This window comes from Eschrichtius robustus, chromosome 4 (genome assembly GCF_028021215.1).
Source record: "Eschrichtius robustus isolate mEscRob2 chromosome 4, mEscRob2.pri, whole genome shotgun sequence".
Taxonomy (NCBI): domain Eukaryota; kingdom Metazoa; phylum Chordata; class Mammalia; order Artiodactyla; family Eschrichtiidae; genus Eschrichtius; species Eschrichtius robustus.
In genome coordinates, this window is record NC_090827.1 from 64,142,324 (window position 1) to 64,167,888 (window position 25,565).

The 25,565-nt window shown below is 38.2% G+C and overlaps 1 protein-coding gene across 2 annotated transcripts in view; it reads right to left on the bottom strand.

The window, feature by feature from the left end:
• Positions 1-18,441, bottom strand: part of DCK (deoxycytidine kinase) — a 57,698-nt gene extending 39,257 nt beyond the window's left edge. Inside the window, exons 1-4 of one of the 2 annotated variants that reach the window (XM_068542170.1) lie at positions 18,075-18,441; positions 13,285-13,400; positions 3,392-3,585; positions 2,239-2,386 (exon numbers count right to left, since the gene is read on the bottom strand). In XM_068542170.1, the coding sequence (XP_068398271.1) occupies positions 2,239-2,386; positions 3,392-3,585; positions 13,285-13,400; positions 18,075-18,165 (549 nt within the window). In that variant the 5' untranslated portion in view covers positions 18,166-18,441. The remainder of the gene's footprint in view (positions 1-2,238; positions 2,387-3,391; positions 3,586-13,284; positions 13,401-18,074) is intronic. The other variant, XM_068542169.1, reaches the window with a different exon arrangement.
• Positions 18,442-25,565: the final 7,124 nt, after the last annotated feature.

Genomic DNA, 25,565 nt, shown 5'->3' on the forward strand with positions numbered 1-25,565 from the left:
GATAAAGAAGATGTGGCACCTATATACAATGGAATATTACTCAGCCATAAAAAGAAACGAAATTGAGTTATTTGTAGTGAGGTGGATGGACCTAGAGTCTGTCCTACAGAGTGAAGTAAATCAGAAAGAGAAAAACAAATACCGTATGCTAACACATATGTATGGAATCTAAAAAAAAAATGGTCATGAAGAACCTAGGGGCAAGACGGGAATAAAGACCCAGACCTACTAGAAAATGGACTTGAGGACACAGGGAGGGGGAAGGGTAAGCTGGGACAAAGTGAGAGAGTGGTAGTGTATATATGGACATATAAACACTACCAAATGTAAAATAGATAGCTAGTGGGAAGCAGCCGCATAGCACAGGGAGATCAGCTCGGTGCTTTGTGACCAGCTAGAAGAGTGGGATAGGGAGGGTGGGAGGGAGGGAGATGCAAGAGGGAAGAGATATGGGAACATATGTATATGTATAACTGATTCACTTTGTTATAAATCAGAAACTAACACACCATTGTTAAGCAATTATACTCCAATAAAAATGTTAAAAAAAAAAAAAAAGAAGAACCAGGCAATACAGGATCCACAAGAGATAAGTGAATAGGTGTCTCAAGACGATAAGAAAAAAAAATCCAAAAATAGCAAATTTGAAACAGAATGGCAGAACAACCAGCCCAGGTTGGAGCATGGAGCTTTGAGGTTTTGAGTCATTCCAGGAGATTTGAGGCAGTAGGCTATGTAGTATAAGGAGCTGGAGCTGATCTTCCTGAAGAAAACAAAGAGTCTTGAGAGGTTGTGCCTTCATTAAAAGAGAGCTAGTAAAACTCCATCCACAAGCCGGAGTGAGAGAGAGGGAGCTTGAAAACATTTCAAGACAATGACTTGAAAATAAATAATTCACCAGTGAGAACCTGAAATCACAGGCCTCAGACACATGTAGCATTGGGGTGCTAATTCACACAACTGACATTGCATGTGAATCTTCAAGATGAGGAATTACTATCGAACTATTCCATACCCTTGAGGCTCTTATCTCTAAAGACCATGGGAAAAATAGAAATGAGTTAAAATGGAATAGACTGTAACAAAGGGTGGTAACCAGAATAGAATGTTTTTTGGTTTTGTTTTTTTAAATAAATTTATTTATTTATTTTAAAAAAATTTTTAAAATAAAGTTTTGTGTTAGACTTTAAGATATTGACTATGAATGTTTCTAGCAGAATGAAATTATTAGTATTCTTCATGTTTTCTTCTATATTTGTATTTACTATTTTCATAATTAAAAACAAAAATTCTTCTCAAAAATAAAAGTGAATTTCAAAATTATTATTGTTAAATTCTGGCTTACTTGACATTAGAAGAGGAACAAAATCATCCCTTGGAATTAGAAACCTAGTTTCTTTGAAAATTCAGCTTCAATAGCAATACGGTATTCTTTCAGGCTAGAAGTCATGGCATTTACATTCACCAGAGCCTACTTTGTGACTTAGGGAAGAAACAGGAATAAAAAACAGAGAAAAATGGGGATGCAAGCACCAAAACCAGAAATTCCTTAACAAATGTAAGCTCTTATTTAGGTTACTTTTATGAAAGGCATCTATCTACTTGGTCTTCCTGGATTCATAACATAATTTCATATGTAAACAAGAATAGCTATTTACAACCTATGACAAAAGGCACATTTTCAAGTAAGCTCCCTTAACTGAAAATGGCAAGGGTCCTCTAAGGCTCTTCTCAACTACAGCTGCTACTGCCCACCCATTCCAAGCCACAAACAACCATAAAGGATTTCTTGAAATGGACCTCCACCAACTTGGCCAGTCCTTCAGCAAACATTTACTGAGCTCCCACTATGTACCCAGGCCCTATTCTAGGCACTGGAAATTCAACAGTAATTAAAATACCTAAAGTTCCACCTCATGAAGCCTACACTCTAGGGGTTGCTTTAGAAAGTTTCTTAATGCAGCTGTGATAGATAACAGACCCTGAGAAAGTCAGGAAGAAATGATGAAGAACAGAACTGAGGAAGAACACAGAAGGGGCCTAAAAGAGCAACTTCCAAATGTGGGCTTACAGTTTGCTTAGGAAAAAAGAATGTTTCTATCTACACAGTTATGAGTTTCTAATTTGGAGGTGGGGAGTGGAGTTAAACTAAATTGCCTTCATTGCATACCACTGAAAGGATTTCTAAATATTACTCTGAAACGTCAATGGACAAAACAAATTTTTATTGTTTCTCACCTCTGGAGTGGCTCGAAGATAAATGATTCCATCCAGTTCAAGGCTTTGGCCAAACTGGTTATTCATCCAGTCATGCCAGTCTTGATAAATGGTCCACTCTGTTTCATTCATGCAGTCAGATTCATACAAATTAGATGCAAAAATATACCTGAAAGAGAGTCTACATCAACACATAAATTCTTTCCAAAAAGCACAAAGAAAAAACGGATCTACTAAATGGACATGAAACATTCTCCTAAACCCATGGCAGATAATGCCTTGGTTAGCAGAAAAAAACAACAACAGAAGAAAACAACACATTATCTCCAACTACAGAAAATATGTACTTGGCCAGCGGTTCCCAAAAATGTGGTGTGAGAACCCCTGGTGGTCCCCAAGACCCTTCTAGGGGTTCTGTGAAAGACCAGATTACTTTATATACTGTACTTCAACCAAAAGCTTACAACTGCTTAAAAACAGAAGCACAAATGAAAATACAGCTGACTTCTATTAAGTCAGACACTAAAGAGATTTGCAAAGTTTCAAACAATGCTACTCTTCTCACTAATTTTTTGTTTTGAAAGATATAATTTTCACATCTTTTTTATGTTTATATGTAATGGATTTATTATTACTAACTTTAAATAAGTTAATAAATGTCTTTTATATTTCTCAACCTTAATATCTAATAACATAAATATCAATAAGACACGAAGCTCTTTGGGCTCCTTAATAATTATTAAGAATGAAAGGGGTCCTAAAGTTTGAGAACCTCAGATCTAACTCTAGTAAAACAATCCTTACATAATAAGCAGGGTAATTCTAAGCCTCCCTTAGAGATATATGATCTCCTAGCTCCAGGTGCAAGTCTAGAATACAGATCCAGATTTAACCAGGTCAGATAAGAATTTTAAGAGGGTTGGAAGAAAAAAAACTTCTCTGCAAATTTGAATGAGATCAGATGGCCAGTATACCAGTTTCCATGGCAGCTAGCAATTATGCTAGAACTTCCTTAATGGCATTAGTACCAAACTGCTGAAGGTATTAAATGTCATTTTCCATCTCAAATCTCCAACTCAGCCTCTCTTATTACTTTGATTCCCAGGAAACAGGAAAAAAAAGTCCACTTCTAAGCCAAGATTCCAAACTGACAAGTACAGTCATTTATATATACCTGTCACTATACACAGATCGTTCAAAAAATAATACAGGTTTCTCCGCATCTTTGAGCTTGCCATTGAGAGCGGCAAGCTGAGCTCGTATTCGACTGAGGCAGGCATACGACTGGAAGGTGAAAGACCACCGTTCAGGTTTCTCATACATCATCTGAAGAACATTCCCACCACTTTTCTGAGACGTTGTCAGTTCCTATTTTGAATTTGAAAAAAGAAACAAAAAGCAATGATCAATAGGGCTATTTTAATGTTTTTTAAGTTAAAAAAAATTGAATAAAAAGAAAACAAACAACCCAATTTAAAAAATGGGTAGAAGACCTGAATATACATTTTTCCAAAGATATACAGATGACTAATAGGCATATGAAAATATGCTCAACATTGCTCATTTAGAGAAACACAAATCAAGACGAGATATTCACACCTGCCTCTGAACACAGCGAAATTACTTACTGCTCTTACAAAATACCACAAAAGTTTGCTAGTAACACTGCTTTGTTCAGATTTCTAGCCTAGCACCTTCCCTGGACAGAGTATGATGTGTTTAAGTAATTAAACAGGCAAAGCCATCTTACGTCCCTTCCAGTATTCCTTTCACACTAAAAAACTCCTGAGATACCTTGGTGGTATCTATTTGCTAATCTCTCCAACCACAGCATTCACTTTTCTACATTCTGTAGAGCCAATTTCTTGTTATTAGATTTTTATATAATCTGATTAAAGTCGTTTATGTTAGGGAATATCTGATTTAAACCATGAATTTTTTTTAAAGAGGCTTGGTATCCTCAATGAATCATTTGCAAAAAATATAGAAAATAATTTTGAGCATCTATCCATTGTCACTTCACTACTACAGGCCAAAGTCACCAAATTCTAACATTCGAAGCTTCCAAATCAAAAAAAAAAGGGGGGGGGTTGTAAAGAGAAAGAAGCCACTGAAATTTCTTCCTTTTTTTTATTTTATAAATTTTTTTATTTATTTTTGGCTTCACTGGGTCTTCGTTGCTGCGTACGGGCTTTCTCTAGTTGTGGCGAGCGGGGGCTACTCTTCATTGTGGTGCACGGTCTTCTCGTTGCAGTGGCTTCTCTTGCTGTGGAGCACAGGCTCTAGGCGCACGGGCTTCAGTAGTTGCAGCACGCAGGCTCAGTAGTTGTGGCTCGTGGGCTCTAGAGCACAGGCTCAGTAGTTGTGGCGCACGGGCTTAGTCGCTCCACAGCACTTGGGATCTTCCCGGACCAGGGGTCGAACCCGTGTCTCCTGCACTGGCAGGCAGATTCTTAACCACTGCGCCACCAGGGAAGTCCCTGAAATTTCTTCCTTTGAGTGACAGTATTTTCTTTCTTTTCAAATTAAAATTGATTGCACAGTAATAGAATATATTAGAATACTTCTGATATTAGAGTTGTCAGATTAAGAAAGAAAAAACAAGGGACTTCCCTGACGATCCAGTGGTTAAGACTCCGCACTCCCAATGCAGGGGACATGGGTTCGACCCCTGGTCAGAGAACTAAGATCCATCCCACATGCCACGTGGCCAAATAAAATAAAAATTAAAAAAAAGAAAGAAAGAAAAAACAAAACCCAGGACCCAGGGATGCTTCATCATCTTTTCTATGTCAAGCTATATAAAGATTCCCCCAAAAGTTATACCGTCTTTAATCTTGTTTTCTAACTTTCAAGGAATAAAATATGACTGCCTAATTCCTATTCTCAATCCTAGTTCAAATACCCCTGAACACTTCCTGAAAGTTCATGCTCAAGGTAGCTGGTTTTCCTGAGGAAAAAAAAAAAAATCCACAAGTGTAAACATTACAACCGACCTCAGTTTCAGTTAAGAACTAAAAACCACACAAACACATGGCACTTTGAGGCAGAATTTAAATTTCATACCACAAACCACATAATTAAGTGAAACTTCTTCTCAAAACTGGAAGAAAAAAAAGCATAAAACGGCAAGAGGCTAACAGTCAACAATAGGGCTGTTCAGAAATACTGAGCAGATGATGAACTGAAATAAGGGTGAAGTAATTGCCTTCCCAAACTGCTTAAAGAATAAATTTAATTTTATTAGAGTTTCAAGGGCCTTTGTTAATTTAATTATAAACTGACTTTCCACTTATTCATCATCATCCAGGGAGAAAATGTTTCATACAAGTGAATTTTTCCAGCTAAATGAAGTTTATCAACTCAACCAAAACTTTCGTGTAGTTATTTTTATAAAGAGGACAGTAGTGTCTATTTTATTTTCCTACCCTAGTAAGCATAGCATTTTGGAAATTACTTAGTAACAGAGACAACTTTATGAACACTGACTGCTGGGTTTATAAGAGAAGTTAGCTAAAGAGCACAAGCTGCTATTCCACACGTTAAAAAAAAATTAATTAATTTTTAAAAATTTAAAAAAATATATCAGGCACAGAAACACTAGTATGAAAAGATACATGTACCCTTAGGTTCATTGCAGCATTATTTACAATAGCCAAAATATGGAAACAACCTAAGTGTCTGTAGACAGATGAATGGATAAAGACGTGGTGTATGTATACAATGGAATACTACTTGGCCATAAAAGAGAACAAAATCTTGCCATTTGCAACAACATTAATGGAACTTGAGGGTATTATGCTAAGTGAAACAGGTCAGACAGAGAAAGACAAATACCACATGATTTCATTTACATGTGGAATCAAACAAACAAAACAAAACCCCCAGCCTCACAGGTCTAGATGGAGGGAGGTAGGGGATGTGGGGTGAAATGGGTAAAGGGGATCAAGAAGTACAAATTTCCAGTTATAAAATAAATAAGCACAGCATGCGGGATAGAGTCAATGATATTGTATCAACTTAGTATGGTGACAGACAGTACCTAGACTTCCTGTGTGATCATTTTTACAATGTACACAAATGTTGAATCACTATATTGGACACCTGAAACTAATACAATATTATATGTCAATTATAGCTCAATAAAATATATCTAAATATTAAATACATAATATTAAATTATTAATTATCAAATAATCAAAAAATATACATTAAAAAGTTTTTTTACTTGACACTAAAAAAGAGGGGCAGAGGTGTAGTGGTATTTACGTATACATGGAATTCTCTGCAGTATAAATGTTAATTCAAAACACAAAATTTAAGTCTTGGATTAGTCTGCTCTATCCTTGGTTGCATTATCTGTAGCTTACTTAGCATATTTTCAAAAAAGAACGTGCTTAGGAATGTGAACACAAAGGCCATATTTAAGTTTTCTTAAAAGTTTATTTTTTATGTCTTAGATTTAGAAAATAAAGAATTTTCGCTGAAGAACTAATAAGTTCATTACACAAAATATCCCTTCATTAAGAAAATATACTTCAATTTTAATGATAATTATAATAATACCTACTGTTTATTATCTATTTTATGCCAGGGACTACATGAAAAGTTTTACATACATTATCTCAACCCTATGAAATAGTCATTACTGACACTATTTTATAAATATTAAAAATGGGGCTCAAAAAGGTTGAATAACTCATTAATATCAATATATCTGGTAAGCAGCAAAACTAGGATTCAAGCCTAAGACTGACAATAAAGCCATATTCTTTCCAAAATGTTGATCTGCTATTAAATACTGAAGTTATATCTATAAAGTAAGTAATACTTAATTTGATTTCTTGAAGGGAGATATTCAGATACTATGTGGATAATTAACTGGTGCTGGTGTTCTGTATTTTAATAATTTTATCTTAGACATGGATAACTTTACATAATTATACAATAGAGAATTCACTAATAACATAAATACAAATTCACTAGTGAAAATACATCTGAGTTATTTTTATAAATAAAACTAACCGTGAAAAACAATTTTTTGTCTTTATCATTATCTGGGCTTACTATTTCAGGTTGTCTTTGGTGCACAAATACCTATTACCAAAATAACCATCAACTTTATTTTGTTTTGTTTTGTTTTTGGCTGCGCCCCACGGCTTGTGGGATCTTAGTTCCCTGACTAGGGATCCGTGCCCCCTGCAATGGAAGAGCGGAGTCCTAACCACTTGGACCACCAGAGAATTCCCTAAAATAACCCATTAACTTTAATTAATTAATTAATTAATTTATTTATTTATTTATTTTTGGCTGTGTTGGGTCTTCGTTTCTGTGCGAGGGCCCTCTCCAGCTGCGGCAAGCGGGGGCCACTCTTCATCGCGGTGTGCGGGCCTCTCACTATCGTGGCCTCTCTTGTTGCGGAGCACAGGCTCCAGACGCGCAGGCTCAGTAGTCGTGGCTCACGGGCCTAGTTGCATCACGGCATGTGGGATCTTCCCAGACCAGGGCTCGAACCCGTGTCCCCTGCACTGACAGGCAGACTCTCAACCACTGCGCCACCAGGGAAGCCCACCCATTAACTTTAAAATAAACTTCAACAACTTCCACATTAATTAATTAAACATGGCACTTTTGAGTTTAAGTTACATTAACAAATATATTTAAAGTACTTCTATTTAGAAATTGCATGTGACAGATACTACTATGTGTTCCCTAAAACCAGGTTGTTTTTCTTCCTGGACACACAGCTAGGCTTTATTTCCCAGTCTCCCTTGTAATTAACTATAGCCACAAGACTCAGTTCTAGCCAGCGGAAGTAGGGCACAAGCAATGTTTATCATGTCCAGGCTGGACACAAAAAAACCTCTCAAAAGTGATGGTTCTTTCTTTATTCATCAACTGGAAGCAAAAGACACCAAAGGTCCTAGAGCAGCGGTTTTCAACTTCAACTCCAGGGCAGGGGTACCAAAGTATGATCCCCATAACAGCAGCACCAACATCACTTGGGAACTTGAGAGAAATGCACATTTTCAACATCCCACTGCCAGACCTATTAAATCAGAAACTGGGGATGAGGGCCAAGTCTTTGTTTTAACTAGTCCTCCAGGTGACTCTAATGAACACTAAAGTTTGAAGCACTGTCCTAGAGGTTAGATGAGCCACACATTAGAAAGGGCCTGGGTCTCTGAGTGACAGCATGGTATGCCATCCACTCAATACCATATTGTACTGTACACTGCCTGAGAAATGAAATTTTATCATCTTAAACCAGAGACTTTACTATAGCAGCAAGTATTACCTTAAATTTACCTAATACGGACTTCCTTGGTGGTGTAGTGGTTAAGAATGCGCCACAACTACTGAGCCTGCGCTCTAGAGCCCACGAACCACAACCACTGAAGCCTGTGCTCCCGCAACGAGAAGCCACCACAATGAGAAGCCCGCGCACCATAATGAAAAGTAGCCCCTGCTCACCAGAACTGGAGAAAGCCTGCGAGCAGCAACGAAGACCCAATGCAGCCAAAAATAAAAATTAAATTTTAAAAAAAAGAATGACTTATCAAAAAATATGCTGTTGCTTCACAGATAAGTAAATTTTATCCCTTCTTTCACAGAGTTACTAATTTTTCAGTGTCTTCTTAGTGGTAAGAAGTGTTAGATAAAAGTAAAATAGCATTTCACAATAAATAAATAACACAGATCACAATAAATTTCACAATAAATAACAAAGATCTCCCAAAAGAATTCAGCTCAGAATAAAAATATCTTCCTAACAGTCTGTAGACCTCAAAAAATAAGCTGAAAGAAAGCAATTAAATCAAAGCTTTGGGCCTAAATAACATAAATCACCAAATAAAGCACTTTGTTATTTGAAATAAATCCTTAATACAAAGGCTGATAATCATCTGGGTCATATGATTTAAAGATAATCTTACCATGGGAGGGGAAGGGAGGGGAGACTACATAATCTTTCTAGGTACTTTCTCCCTCTTTATTTTGCTAAAATTGGTGGGAGCTCATCGATAGTATAGCAACATTTCAGCCACTAGGTGGCAGGTAAAAAACAAAACCAGCTAAACATGCAGGTGCAAATTAAATTACTGACTAGGGGAAGAGATCAAAGGTACCAGCAGCCCAACTCTTCCGATCCCAGTGCTACTGCCAAGAAGTGTGATTAAATGGAGAACATTCGAAGTAGGACTGGCCTTACCAGAGGTGGGTCTGAAGACAGTCTACTTCTCACTATTGACAGCATGCTAAGAAAGCTTAGATTTGGGTAGTGGTTCACACTATAATCCCAAGGAATAGGTCAGGGATGGGTCTGGGAAAGAAGGGCCCCAGGATGAGGGAAGAAATTCCATTTCTTGAGGTCCAGGAAAAAAAAAGAAAATATCCAAAGATACTGAGAACCCACCCTCTCATTACTACCCTCACACTCCACTACCTTATCCCCGAAATACTATCCCCACAATCTGAAACTCCACCTAAGTAGAGAGGATTAACAACATAGTAGCCTTCAATACACACACAAAAATAAAACTATCCTCCAAGAATGTACACAAATATACAAAATCCAGTGAAGGTTACCAAATTGTAACATGGTGGAGACATGACCGGATTACAGGAAACTGATGAAAGTATATGTTAATTAAAGTATATGTTAACAATAATAGTAGGTTCACTTGCCTGGTAGTTATAAAGAAAGTTTGGAATTTTGACTCTAGTACACAGGAAGAAAATGCTCCAGCCCATAAACATGAATATCAGATCCATGAAGCCAATTCTTAAAACAGAGACAGATGCATCAATGACTCTTAGTCTGATGACATCAGTCATTAAGATAATATAACTAATTCCCCTGAGCTCTGATTCTAAGCTTAATAGACAACCTTCTTATTATAAATTGTCTTCCCATGTATATTAATGCAATGTTTTCAACCTCTCCTCTCCAACACAACTAAAGGGTTCAATACACTCCTAACACTAACAGTGATTCACTAGGGCAGTCATTTTTAACCAGGAGGCCTCCATATATTTAAATTCCCAAGGGATTGTTTGTTGTTTGAAAAAGCACCCCAAATCCTTGAGATCTTATAAGTTCCTTCTACTGGGCCTATATAGAGAATGGGCTGACCTATATCAATGAATCTGATAATTACGTTTCTCTCTGCAAATTAAAATTTTTGACATTATGGTTTTTATATATGTTCCTGTGTGCTTGGTTAATATAAGGTACACTGGGAATTCCCTGGCGGTCCAGTGGTTAGGACTCTGCACTTCCATTGCAGGAGGCACAGGTTCAATCCTTGGCGGCTGGGGAACTAAGCTGTGCGGTGCACCAAAAAAAAAAAAGAAAAGTAAGGTACACTGAGAGGCAGAAACATTTAATGTGCCAACAAACCAGTTATACATGTTTAATATGAGTTAGAAGCTATGATGTTAAAACTAGAATGGACCTTAAATAAAGGTCACCTAATCCAATCTAGTCTAACATTCCCCCCAATGAAAAAGTTCCTTCTGTATTTCTCACATTGGTTTAATTTGGCTTCTTTGTACCTAACCCCTGAGAATGACTGCACTGACAGTTGACCCCAGAAATGAGGGGGAGAAAGATTATTTTTAGAACACAGGTCTCTCATTTCTAAACGTAAGCAAACTTGAATAGGGCACTTTGAAAGAGGCCACAAGACATACTTTAAGAGGTAAAAATGCAGGGTGAGGGAAGACAGAAGATCCGAAAGAAAATGGGCAAAAGGACCTGAAAAGGGACTTTACAAAAGAAATCCAAATGGCAAATAAATTAATTAGTTAAAGGAGCACCATCTCATTAGCAATCAGGGAAATATAAATTAAAAACATAAAAGATATTAAATGTTCAACAGAATGATAAAATTTAGGAAGCTGGACAATACTAAGTATTGGAAAAGGGGTGGACCAGTGACAGCTTCAGTACACTGTGGGGAATGTAAACTGGTAAAACCGCTTCAGAAAAATAGGCATCATACACGTACCCACCACCCAGTAATTTTACTTCTTATTCCAAGAGAAACTCTTGCATGTGTACACCAGGATTCATATTCCTAACGGGGCTGTTTTTACAGCAACTAAACTAGGAACTGCTCAAAAACTGATCAAAGGTATAGAATGGACAAACCGTGATATATGAATACAATTGAATACCATATGGCAATGAAAATGCACAAGCTATAGCTGCATGCAACAATACAGACAAATTTCACAAACTTATTAAGCAAAATAAGCAAGAGGAAAAGGAATGCAGACAGATGATTTCATTTATATAACATTAAAAAACAGACAAAACATTATATTTCTTAGAGATATGTTAATGTACATCAAATTCTTTTTAGAAAGCAGAAAAATTATTATCACAAGAATTATTTTATGTGAGTGATTACTCCTAGCGGAGTTATTACCCTTGGGAAGGAGATACTGTGACCTGAGAAGAACAAACAGGGACTTCTTGAATGCGAAAGTAATGGTCTATTTCTTGACCTGGGTGATGGTTACAAAGATGTTAGCCTTCAAACTGTTCTTTAAACTGTACATAGGTTTATATACTTTTCTATAGTTATATCATATGTCAATAAAAAATGTTGAAAGAAGCAAATAAATTTACCCACTTTAAAACTCTACTTAAGGCTAACTCTGCCCTTCCTCAAAGACCAGACTGAAATATCAATTTCTTAAGAAGATGGAGTCCATATGGGAAGGAAGTCCCTTCAGGGTTTAGTCCTAGATTATTCAAAGGATTGGGGTGTAGTGAGCTGGGTCCCAGACCTAAAGTTAACTATGTTTGGCAAACAGGTATATGAGAAAATACTTTTGGTTATTCAAAACCAATGTCCTCAAAGTCTGCAGAGTATCTTGGCTGGTGACTCCTCCTTGTATATACGATTTACATTTTAAATATTCAATTATTATTCCTAGATTCTCTAGACCAACAGCTAAACTTTTAAAATTACACTTTTTCAAAACCTCTCTGTCCTCCTCAGACCTAACAAAGTAAGTTTCTAGCACACATTTCCATTTTTCCATTTCTGCTATGCTGCTTTCAATTTCAATTCTCATTTCTCCAGAAACAAAAATCTTAGCAATGAGATCTCTCTTCTTCATACACATACAATAAAGTTTGTTGTAAAGAATGGAATTTAATGATTATGCCCTCTTTCTCATTTGCAATGTAGGATGGAAAGTTCTGGGAAACTGAAACTTGTGTCCAGGGTGAAAGTCTGACAAGGATGAAAGTACAAAAATAATGGCTGTCTCTAAGACAAAAGTCCTGAAAAATAAACTAGTAAAATTCAGCTATTGGGTAGCTGTTTTTGCTTTTCTTATTTACCTATTTTTAAACAAAATATAAAAAGCCACACAAGAAATTTAACTTACAATTAGATTTTTTAAAAACGTTTTAATTAATTTTTAAAAACTTTTAAAATTCTACTTAGATGCAATGGAGTGCATAATCTTAAGTGCATAGTTCAATGCGTGTTATATATACATATATATATATACACTTCCACGTAACTACTGCCCAAATGAAGATACGGACTTAGAGCTATATTTGAAAGTTTGTTGTTGTTTTTTTTTAATTAATTTATTTATTTATTTATTTTTGGCTGTGTTGGGTCTTCGTTGCTGTGTGCTGGCTTTCTCTAGTTGTGGTGAGCGGGGGCTACTCTTCATTGCAGTGTGCGGGCTTCTCATTGCGGTGGCTTCTCTTGCTGCGGAGCACAGGCTCTAGGCACATGGGCTTCAGTAGTTGTGGCACGCGGGCTCAGTAGTTGTGGCTTGAGGGCTCCAGAGCGCAGGCTCAGTAATTGTGGCGCATGGGCTTCGTTGCTCCACGGCATGTGGGATCTTCCAGGACCAGGGCTTGAACCCGTGTTCCCTGCACTGGCAGGCGGATTCTTAACCAATGTGCCACCAGGGAAGCCCTATATTTGAAAGTTTTATTGCAAAAGGAAAACAAACAAAAAAAAATGCAAGAATACAACTGTTCTCTAAATCAAAAATTTTTACTTTATTAAATAAAGTTTATTTTCATACCTCAAATTCATCCTGAGTACTTTGAACATTGCACCACCTGGCAACAGGTTCAGGAACCACTTCCCAATCCTCACAGACTTGTTTAAGGATATTCACAAATGTTGACTTCCCAGCAGCTGTTGTGAGAGGAAAAGTGAAACTGAGGAAGGAAATTTATCAGGAAAAAAAAGCCAAGACAGCCATCAGCTTTTACAAAATTTGTATTAGCAAACAATACAAAAAATAAAAGCATTCGATTTTCTAAACTTTCTCTTTTAGACTTTTTTTAAATGAAAAGTAAAAGGATCCCTGCCCACCTGTATTAAGCTCATTTGTTTGTTACTGTTTTTAGTTTACCAAAGCCATGGAACAGAATTTTTAAAATTCTAGGGAATTCCCTGGAGGTCCAGTGGTTAGAACTCCGCACTTCCACAGGGGTGATGGGTCCCATCCCTGGTCGGGGAACTAAGATCCCGCAAGCTGCTCGGAGCGGCCAAAAAAAAAAAAAAAAAAAAAGTAAAACTTCTAGTCCTAGACTTACTTTCCTTAACAAAACAGAGATAACTGTGGCAAGTGGTTAAGGCTATTCTCCCACTTAATTAGGTATGTAATTTTGGGCAAGTGACTGAACCTCTCAGAGCCTGTTTCCTCATAATACAATGGAGACTATAATAATAATACCCTCCTCATGGAAACTGCTGTGATAAATAAGTAAACTACCACAACAGTGACAGTCATTCCAGGCTCTTGCATTTTCAAAATTTTCCTCTCTACTGGCTCTATTCGTTCAGTTTACAAACAAACTCAGGTTTTTCCTATCTAAAACCAATCTAGAAACAACCAAATAAACCACAAAATTAATATAAAGATGCATCCAGGGAACTCCCTGGTGGTCCAGTAGTTAGGACTCTGAGCTCTCACTGCCGAGGGCCAGGGTTCAATCCCTGGTCGGGGAACTAAGATTCAACAAGCCAAGCAGCGTGGCCAGAAAAAAAAAAAAAAGCATCCAATTCCCAGAGTTTTAGGATGGGAAATAATATGATTATTATTATATGACACTAATTATCATACGACACTATGGCTAACAGAAGTTATAAAAATATTTTTGCAAAACACTTCCTACAAGCAATAGCCATGTTTTTTCTGCTTCACTTTTTTTTTTTTTTTTTAAGTATTTGTTTATTTATTTATTTATGGCTGTGTTGGGTCTTCGTTTCTGTGCGAGGGCTTTCTCTAGTTGTGGCAAGCGGGGTCCACTCTTCATCGCGGTGCGCCGGCCTCTCACCATTGCGGCCTCTCCTGTTGCGGAGCACAAGCTCCAGACGCGCAGGCTCAGCAATTGTGGCTCACGGGCCCAGTTGCTCCCCGGCATGTGGGATCTTCCCAGACCAGGGCTCGAACCTGTGTCCCCTGCATTAGCAGGCAGATTCTCAACCACTGCGCCACCAGGGAAACCCTTTCTGCTTGACTTTTATGGTTCTGTGCACTCTATCAAACTCCTTAAAAAAAAAAAAAAAAAAGTTGTATAGACTTTACTTCTCCCTGATCATTCACTAGTTTCTGAGATATCTAGAAGGAAAAAAAGAAAACAGTTTGGGTGTAACCAAGACATTATATTCACTATTTTAAAATTATCTGGGAATTCATTCAATTTAATAGTAGGGAAGGTCTTGACCTAGAATTTGACAGGGTGTAACAATACTCTTAATGACCACCACACCCTTCCTATCTGAAGTCACCAAATGTGATTATATTAGTCATCTCTGGTCAGCATGATGTTTTCTCTCCCTCTCCATATATATGAATACAAATGCACACGCACATAGATAAACATATTTTAAAAAAGCAACTGAAGCAAAGCTTCCTCTTCCTTATAAACTGGGTCCAAAGAGGGCAAAAAGAACTTACCTTTGACTTGAAGAACTATAATCAAACCTAAAACATTACATAGGTCGATAGAAAAGAAAGAAAAAAAAAAAAGAGGGAGGGTCAATCAGAAGGTAACACAGAGAGAACAGTTGAGAAGCAAAACACAAAAGTCATATTATCACCAGAGGACAGGCAAAAGACTTTTAAGGATAAACTAGATGACCATGAGGTTTAATCATAGGAAAAACACTGGTGGACCACAGATTTCATGTGAAGAGGGTAAGCACAGAAACTGTAAGGCATTTAGAAGAAATGAATGGAAGCATATAAAACGTTCACCAGACATTTATTGAGCGAGATGGAGGAAGGAAAGAAAACATGATGTTCGGAAAGAGCACCCAAGGAACACATTAAAACACCAGCCATCAGCTAGAGTCTGAAAGCACTTAAGGCTAGAGCATTCAGCTTTCCTCTGATACTGCTTACCAACAGAAAAAGTTCATGTGGTCATACTCTGAAATTTTAAGAGTAATAACAGTTACTCTCTAAAATTACTCTTTAGTTCAAGCAGTGTAAAAATAGTTACCTGCAGTTCCCAATCAGACTAATATCCAGTTCCTTAACTTTTGGGGAGGAAATGGGGGTCTTGAAAATAAGCTAATTAATAAATTAAAATTCTAGGAAGGCAAAGGAGAACAAGAACCAAGGACACTGATGTTAATACTTTAAAAAGTCATGGGACCTAACAAAATTATTAATGCCAAGTAGGCATAATGATGCCAATAATCATTCTATACAGACCATTAAGATGAGAAGTAGGTAAGGACTCCAAAATCTAACATAAGCGAGTATTTTAGTTAGAGAACATGAGAAAACAAGTTACATGAGTATGAAATGAAAATGACCAGTTAAAAATTCAAATTCTAGAAAATAGAGGAATCATGAAATAGTCTTCTATACACAGATTAGCAATTTGTACATATATAGCTTATTTGGGTCTGGCAAATAAGGCGGAGGGCACATGAACAACAGTATAAGAGCATTAATAAACAGCAAATGACAAAGCTGCAGTGTCAGGGAAAACAGTTAAGTGGTAAGTGACATATCCCATCTAAAGAGCAAATGGTGCTCTTACAGAAACAGTGCTACCAGATCTTCAGATTTTTCAAGAGAAGCCAAGAATCTAGATGTTTATGGGAAATCTCAACATTTGTAAATGCTAGCAACTAATTAAACATTTTTTTTCAAATTTGGGCAGGCCAATATTGTGTAAATGCAGGCCATCAGTTTGCAACTCCTTCCAGTGTAGGTAATGGGGAGGTCAGAGAATTTTAAGCAAGGGATAACACAATCACATTTGTATACATAAAGACTGCTCTGGAAGAATTTTAAGAAACTGGAGAGGGGGTGACATATTAGGAAATTATTTTAGGTGCTGAGAAGATTAAAGATGCTTGGAAGGAAGTAAATTTCCAGATTTGATACATAGCTTCAGTGGATTTAGGAAAGGGAAGGGGAAGAGATTGTGGTATAGATCTGAGAGGTTGTTCATTCAAATTACTTTTGAAAAGGTTTTGTTCATCTACTTTCTCCTGTCTTTATACATGGTCTTCTATATCCAATAAGTAGCTGTGAGGAATCATACTAGTAAACATTCATCTTCAAAGAACTTATCCAGCTAAGAAGAAATGAGAGTCTATTACATGGATCTTTCCCACTGGTGCCTTAATATTGGAGCAATGAAACAAGATGTCCTCTTTGAGGGTGTGTTCAGCTTTTTCTATTCCTTGGAATGCTGCTAAAGCACCTGTTTGCCTTGCCTTTTTAAAGAAGTACAAGTGCTTTGAGCATGGTAAGAATTAACATCTGCTGTATGCATGAATGGCCAGTACCTAACTTGGAACCAAAAAAAACCAAAATCCTATCAAAACAGGAAATACCAGGCATAGGTTTCCTGTGGTAGGAAATAGAGAAAAATCGGAAGTTCTCATGTATCTTGCAAAATGACATCTGGGTTAAGAACAGAAACAGCAGTGGTCTTTGAATCATAACACAATGTTTACTTGGATGTTGGGTAGGGGGTGAGGAACTCCTTCTGCTAAGATCATTTAAAAATTCTTTCCTTGTACTTGAATGTTTACAGCAGTTTTATTCATAATCTAAATACTGAAAACAATCCAAATGTCCACAATTGGGAGAGAGAAACTGTGGTATATCCGTGCAGTGGAATACTACTCAGAAACAAAAAAGAACAAACCACAGATACAAGCAACATGAATAAATGTAAAAGCATTATGCTAAACTAGAGAAGCAAGACACAAAAGGCTACATACTCTATGAATCCATTTATATGACATTCTGTAAAATGCAAAACTTACAGGAATAGAAATCAGATCACTGCTTGCCAGGGGATAGGAATGGAGAGGAGACTGACTACAAAGAAGCAAGAGGGAACTTTCTGCAGGGATAGAAATGTTCTGAATCTTGATCTTGGTGGTAGTAAAACATTGTATGTTTGTCAAACCTCATAGAGGGGTATACCTAAAAAGGGATCCTTTATGTATATTGTACCTCAAGAACTGACATACAGACACATCCAAAAAAAACACCACACACCGCAAAAACAAAACCCTTCCCTTTGCGCGATCCAAACAAAGAGGATGAAAGGGACCCCAAGCGCGCCTCACAAAGCCCGCAGGCCTAGGCCCGCCGCCTGACGCCCAGGGGTCACGAACACCCTCGTGGCACGGGAGGGAAGCTGGAGAGGCAAGAGAAGGGTGCTTTCGGAGGCTGGGGAATTTGAGGGCGCGTCTGCAAGCACAGGAGCAGGCTGGGAGGAAAGCCCTCAATGAGGAGCACCAGGGATGAAGCGAAGGGGCGCTTCAGCCGCCGCTGCCGCGACTACCCCTGCTTTGGGACCAACACTTCCCGAGGCTCCTTACCGATGTTCCCTTCGATGGAAATTTTCTTGATGCGGGTCCCCTCAGAGCTGGCTGCGGGAGATGGGCAGCTCCTCTTGGGTGGGGTGGCCATGCCTCGTCTTGTGGCGGCCCCGAGCGCGTCGGGCAGGGAGGGCTGGGAGGTGACCAAAGGTGTGCGCTGCGAGGGCCGACGCCGCCGCGGAGCTCGCCTTGAACTGCAGGCTCTCTGGCCGGCGGGTACCCAGGTTTGATTTTGGCGCGCGGATGCAGCTGCCGACGGAGGCGGGACTGTGAAGTGGCCGCCCGCCCAGCGGGGAAGCCACGCCCCCGCCTTCCCCTAAACCTGCAGTCCCTCCTGGGCCCTTCCGCCGGCGCCCGCCCCGCGCGGGGCCCCTGCGTGCGCGCCCAGCACGAAGGGTCACGGGGAGCGGGGGCGGAGGGGCGGGGCCGCGCGCGCGCAGGCGCACCTCAGCCCAGGAGGCGGTGGCAGGGGGATCTTCCGGGAACCCGGGCGGGTGCCCAAGGTCGAAAGGGGCTCGAGGATGGGGCTCGAGGGTAGAGGGTGCCACCTGCCCTCGTCACCAGGAGTGGGCCGGGCTTTGGGGAACTCGCTTGTTCCGTGAGGTTTGTGGGTTCTGAGCGTCTGGACCGAATTGGTTGGACTTGAAACTTTGAACTTGTCAGGGGTGAGGCAGTGAGTAGTAGAAAAACCAAACGGGTTACCCAGTGTTCTCAGCCTGGAGGCTATCATCAGGCCAGGTGGCGCTGGGAATGTATTGCAGTCTTACTGTGTGCCAGACATTATTTTGAACGTTTTTCATTGGTTAACTAGCAATCAAGTGCCAGAGATCCTACCATTAGCCCCATTTATCAGTGAGGAAACAGGCACTGAGGAGGGATGTTGAAAGTTTCTAAGTCAGTGTGAGTGGAACTGGGATGGGAATTGAAGTATCCAGATACCACACCACAGGAAGCCTTTTCTGATCTCTCATATCCTGATTTGGATGCCCCATTTATGCTGAAGGGGAGCAGAAGTTGCCACCCCCAAATTTGCCACTTTGACATACTACTTTGAATTAAATAAGGACACTCTGACCGTCCTTTGTTCCTCCTGAAGGCAGGGGCTAACTCTCCCATATAAAAGTTACCTTCCCTGTACCAGGAGGGTAGAAGGCATCCTATCGCCAGAGACTGAGAATTTAGGGCAGAGAAGGCTGGATAAATAAAACTTGTTACTGCTTCAACAATTTACTACACCAGGCCCAAACCCCTTCGTCTTGTCAGTTCATCACAAATTTGTTTCTTTGTCTAAAAAGTATAAAAGCTTCCTGCTTTAGTCATTTCATTGAGTCTTACATTTTTATGGGGCTCCCATATGTAATTAAATGTTTTTCTCCTGTTAGTCTTATGTCAATTTAATTATTAGACCAGCACCTAAAGAGGGAAAATTTCTCTGCCCTACAATGCTGTGAAGTTACCACACTGGGTAGGTTTCTGTTCAGCATAACTATAAGCCTAATTAAATTTGCATACCCTACACCTAGCACATAGTTAACAAATGTATGTTGAATTTCTGAATGCCTACTTATGTGCCACGTCCTCTGCTAGATGACTCATCTAGCTGGGGACAAATGCAGTGTAGAAACGCCCAGAGGAATTCATTTTTAATCATGATAAAGACCTAGTAAACAGGCCACTCCCCAGTCTACAAGTTCCCAAGTTCAAATTGTCTACATAAACCAAAGGCCCTATTATTCTTTTCTACCTTACAACCAACATCAGACTTGAAATGCATCAAAAGGTGGAGTAAGAAGGAGGGGGTAAATGGTGAATCTGTTCTCAGAAATAAAAGGCAGAAATCAAAATGTGATTCCATGGGGAACTCTAAGATGAAAACAGAAAAAATCATTTTTTGTAAATTCCCTATTTCATTATGGTAGTATTTTATGTATATTACTTTTGTTTATCCCCATAGTAATTAGTAGCAGGATGCTTGAAATGAAAAAGGCCTGAATACTTGTCATGGGGATGGCAAGGAAGCTGGGGAAGCTACTAGGTTTTTGTTTTGTTTTGTTTTTTGGTCCCACTGAGCAGATTGCGGGATCTTAGTTCCCCAACCAGGGATCAAGCCCAGGCCCCCAGCAGTGGAAGCTCGAAGTCCTAACCACTGGACCGCCAGGGAATTCCTGCTACTAGGTATTATATTCCACACCCAAACTTGGGGGAAAAAAACATGCAATGGTAAGGGTTTTGGCAGCTACTGAGAGAGGAATAAGGCAAGGTAAGTCTCTGAGACCTTCAACAGGAGGAAAGTGGAACTCAGTAAGTCCCATATGGATCTGATAAAGATGTTTGGGGTTGAGGATTAGAAATCTCCAAGTGTGGTTCCCCCTCCACCAAACCAAACCAAACAAAAAACAACTAAACAAAAACAAAAACCACAAAAGAAGTACTTGTATAGTGCAGTGATTGAGAGTTTAAGCACTGGAAAATTAAAGACTGGTTTCAAATCCCAGTTCTGCCAGTGTCTGGCTGTGAGAACGTGAGTTCCTCCAAGCTGAAGAGTGTACCTCAAAAATACAAATGGGGAAACAGGAAACCTAGCTCTTTTGACATCAATTTCAGCATAATTTCCCATTATGCTGCATAACCAGTGGATAACACAAGAAAGAGACTAGAGAAAAGCACTCTCAAAAGTACCTCCCTGATTTTTGTCCAGTCCCTTATCTGAAACTCTTGTAGTCAACTCTGTTTCAGAATTTTTAAAATTTTGGAATTTATGGGACTTCCCTGGTGGCGCAGTGGATAAGACTCCACGCTCCCAATGCAGGGGCCTTGGGTTCGATCCTTGTTCGGGGAACTAGATCCCACATGCATGCCACAACTAAGAGTTCACAAGCCACAACTGAGCCCGCCTGCCACAACTAGGGAGCCCACCTGCCACAACTAAGGAGCCTACGTGCCGCAACTAAGACCCGGCACAACCAAGTAAATAATTTTTTTTTTTTAATTTTGGAATTTAGAAAAGAAATATAGTTATATACCACATATATTATGTAACCATTCCTCACCCTCCTGCAGAAGTGTTAAGTACACTAACATTTTGCAGTGAAACATGTTTTCACATTAAGTAGAATAAAGACTATTAACCTTAGATCAGGTTAAGTTTGCAGTGAATTCAAGAAAATACTTTGTTTTCTGAGCGTTTCAGATTTTGGAATTACAGATAAAATACAGGGTATTAGAGCAGGGGTCCCCAACCCCCTGTTAGGAACCCAGCTGCACAGCAGGAGGTGAATGGCAGGTGCTCGAGGGAAGCTTCATCTGCCACTCCCCATCACTCCCCATTGCTCGCATTACCGCCTGAACCCCACCCCCGCTCCCCCCCCCCCCGCCCCCTGTCCGTGGAAAAATTGTCTTCCACAAAACCGGTCCCTGGTGCCAAAAAGGCTGGGGACCTCTGTATTAGAGCACTCCATCAGGTGTGAGCATGCTACCATCTTAACCCTTCCTTGCCAGAAATTTTACTACTCCTTCAATTTAGGAATTCCTTTTCTCCAGCGGGAATGATGGTCCAACTAAAGAATGAGACAGGGTCTCCTAACTGATAACATACAAGTTTATTAAGAAAACTCTAGGGATTTCCCTGGTGGTCCACTCGTTAAGACTCCGAGCTCCCAATGCAGGGGGCGCGGGTTCGATCCCTGGTCAGGGAACTAGATCCCGCATGCCCCAAATAAGAGCCCGCATACGCAACTAAAAAAAAAAAAAAATTTCCGCTTACCGCAACTAAGACCCAGCACAGCCAAATAAATAAATAAACTCTAAACCAACTGAGAAAATGAGAACAAAGGCAGAAAAAATAAGAGGTCTTGAACATTGATAAGTAGTGGTTACACGGCCCCTGCATTTGTGTACACCAACCCAACAACTTCTGTAAAAGGATGTTTATCAACTTAATAAACTTACTTATAAATTTCTCCTTGCAACGTTCATTACTGCCTAGAAAACGGAAGGATGCAGAAGCCATCATAACAGCAAGATTGGGAGTCAAAGTGCTTCCAGCAAATCTGAAGTGTGACAGCAAAATAACATACTAGCAGGGCATAGGAGCAAGCCAGCAGCCCTATATAGCTCCTTAGCAAAGGAACCTATATTTTGCTGCATGCTTGCAAAGGTGAACTTCAGTCATCAAGAAAACATGACACTGTCATCATTATGCTGTTCGTAACAGTATCTATGAAGCATGGATGTTTAAGCATTAAAGAAATAATTTAGAACCTTTGTTACCAAAATGCATCATTCCATACAATATTATATAGTAAAGAACCATATAAATTCAGTACATTAGAGGCAAATGAACCTAATTATCAAAACAGTTAATTTTTATACGTGTATATTACTTTACATACAGTAGGCGCTTTGTACGTACTATATATGCATAATAACAAGGTATTTTTTATTGAAGCATGCAGACACAGTCCACATCGGCATGGACTAGCATTTTCTACTCCTAGTCTTCATCTCAAATACCAATTAGTGACACTGGGCAACTACGGCTACTACCATCAAAATATTCTCAACCTAATGGTCTAAACACAATTTCCTCTAAACATAAATACCTCTAAATAATGATACTCTACGAATACTCTAAAATACACATTTCCTTTTGGAACTTAGGTATCAGGGTAAAATGAGGATTCTCCCATACTGTTTATTCTTTAATGGTCTGTAAGGAAGACAAAATATTAGATAAAAGCTTAATGGAAAGGTGAATAAATAATTATTTTACTAACTATTCTCATGGTAATAGTATATTTAAAGAAAATAAACAAAACCACTGGCCTCAAGATCAAGCATATTTGGGTTTTCAAACCCTGGTCCTAATCAGTGACTTCTATGATTTCTAAACTTTAGTTTTCTACTATAGAAGACACTGAGCCACTAACTTCCAGGGTTGTTGTGAGCATTATAAAAAATAATGCCTAACAAGTTTTAAATGTTCAACATATTTCATATACCTTCAATATTTCTCTAGGAATCTGTGCAGTGTGGGAACACCTACAGCAAAAATAAACAGTAATGCAAAGTCAGGATTCATGGCCAAACATAACTATTTATTATTTTTTTAAATAAACATTCAGTTTTCTTCCTTTAAAGAAAAAAAATCCTAGAATTTAAATATTTCCAATCCCATCACATACAAGTCTGTATACATTATTTACATCTCTCAATTAAAACATATTACAGATTTTCTGACATTCAGTATCCCCTTTTATTTTTTAGTTTTTGCCGCACCACATGGCTTGTGGGATCTTAGTTCCCTGACCAGGGATAGAACTTGGGCCTCCAGCAGTGAAAGCGCCAAGCCTTAACCACTGAACTGCCAGGGAATTCCCTCAGTATCCCCTTTTAAAACAAAAACGATAAAACAGTTGAAGTCTGATCAAAAGTAACTACAATTTGAGTAATCTTGGCACAGTTTACAATATAGCGCCCATGTTGCATTTCATGTTTTAGATTCAGCTACTTTAATAGAGAGAAATTGTTCATCTCCATTAGAGCAGGATCCTGTCTTACTTATTCTCTGCAACAGTTGCACAGTGTGAATGCTGCCTCACGCTTCCATTTATGGCACTGGCAGTATTCTTCTGGTTTTGTCCTCAGAAATGATTCTATTAAAACTTTAAGTATTCTCATGTTTATTGTATTCTCTCTCAACCTAGATTTCATGATGCTGTTCCTAGATAAGTTTTAGCAATAATGTAAAGGGAAAGTTCAAATAAAACAAATTTAAGTTTTCCCCACAAGATTAGTGTCCTTACCACCCTAGTAATGCATGTACAAAAATAACAAATACAATTTAGTGGCTGTAAAAAACTATTTCCCCTAAAAATAGTTCTCTCTGCAGAACAATTTAAGGAGAAAAGTGTTCTTAAAATGAAAATGCGAGAATCTATTTTACAACTTGCACAATTAAGTAAACAAAATAAAAATGAAAACGTGCAAACCTGTAAGAAACACCCGCACATATAAGAATTTAATAATATATAACAGAAATTAAATATTAATAAAAGATTTAAATTTATATCTCTAGTAATCTCAGCTTCAGTGACGTAGTTTAAAGATAGCTGTCAACCAAAGCAAACCAAAAATGCTTATGTAAATTGTATCATCCAACACTTCAGCTGCAACCTATGTATTGACAGCAATCACTTCAGAATCACTAACAGTGAGGACCTATATAATCAATCTGTTTTGTTTTTCGTGTGTGTGTGTGTTTGTGTGTGTTGTGAGATGGGGGAGAGAGGAGTATATGGAAAGTCAACACAAGTAAGGAAGTAATTTACCTCCAAGGAGAAGGAGATGACAAGTAAACATAAGCTTGGAAAGGCCAGTGATTTCACTATCTTTGAGGATTCTAATCCAAATTTTTCTATTGTATAGTATTACATGCAGAAAAGGAAATTTGTATCACACTTGCAAAACTGAGAGTACTCAGTATTTTAATCTGTATTGTCTCTCTTTTGTCAAAATTTAAGTATCAGTTCAGCTACAAGTGGCAGACATGGAGCACAGTTTTATACCTTCAAAATGAATTTTTCTCTATAATTAGCCCATTAGGAGAGCCTCAAAAATTCAAATTGTCTGCAGTCAGAATTGTTATTATATCTTAAAATTAAACTTTTCCATAAATCATGAAATAGCTTTATCTCTAAACAGTTATCTCATATACCATTAAACTGATAGCTCAACAACTGTAATTCCTATGGTGCAACTTAATATTATGACAAAACGCTGATATTTAAATCATTTTAGGAGCGGTCCTTAAAGTATAGATCTAGAATAGTGTTTCTAGGAATTAGTATATTCTTTAATATCCCAGATAAGTTTCAAAATAAGTTAAGTTTTCCTCTTGGTATGCAGTGACATTTTCAAATATACTTCTTGTCTCATATTTTTTAAAAAGACATTCAAAATGTTAAAGTTATAAATCACATATGAAATGATTATACAACTTGAAATATTTTACTGTGATACACAGACTTAAATTCAGCATAATTAATATATAAACTGTATTCCAATTTCTTTTTACAATGATCTCCAGTCTTTAAATTCAAATTGTTCATTTGCGTGAAAATAAGTTAAAAAAAAAAAAGCATGGAGGTAAAGGCTGCTGCTTCCTTAAGCTATTTCTATCTTAAATATTGGATCCATTTTTTTTTTAATATATCTCCAATCAAAACTACCCTACAGTACTCAAGATATAATCCAAAAGTTATCAGGGAAATGGACCAAAAATAGAAAATAAGAAAAAGACTTTGGTTTTTTAAACTATTATATTTAACTGTAAGGTAAACTAAATTAAAAAAATAAAATAAAACTTGTACATCCAAACGATACTGCCTACTTCAAAGCAGTGACATCAGGAAACTATTTTTTTATTAAATGATGTTACAAATAAATGCTCAAAACATTCTCTTCTGCAAATTCAGAGCCTATGGCATATTC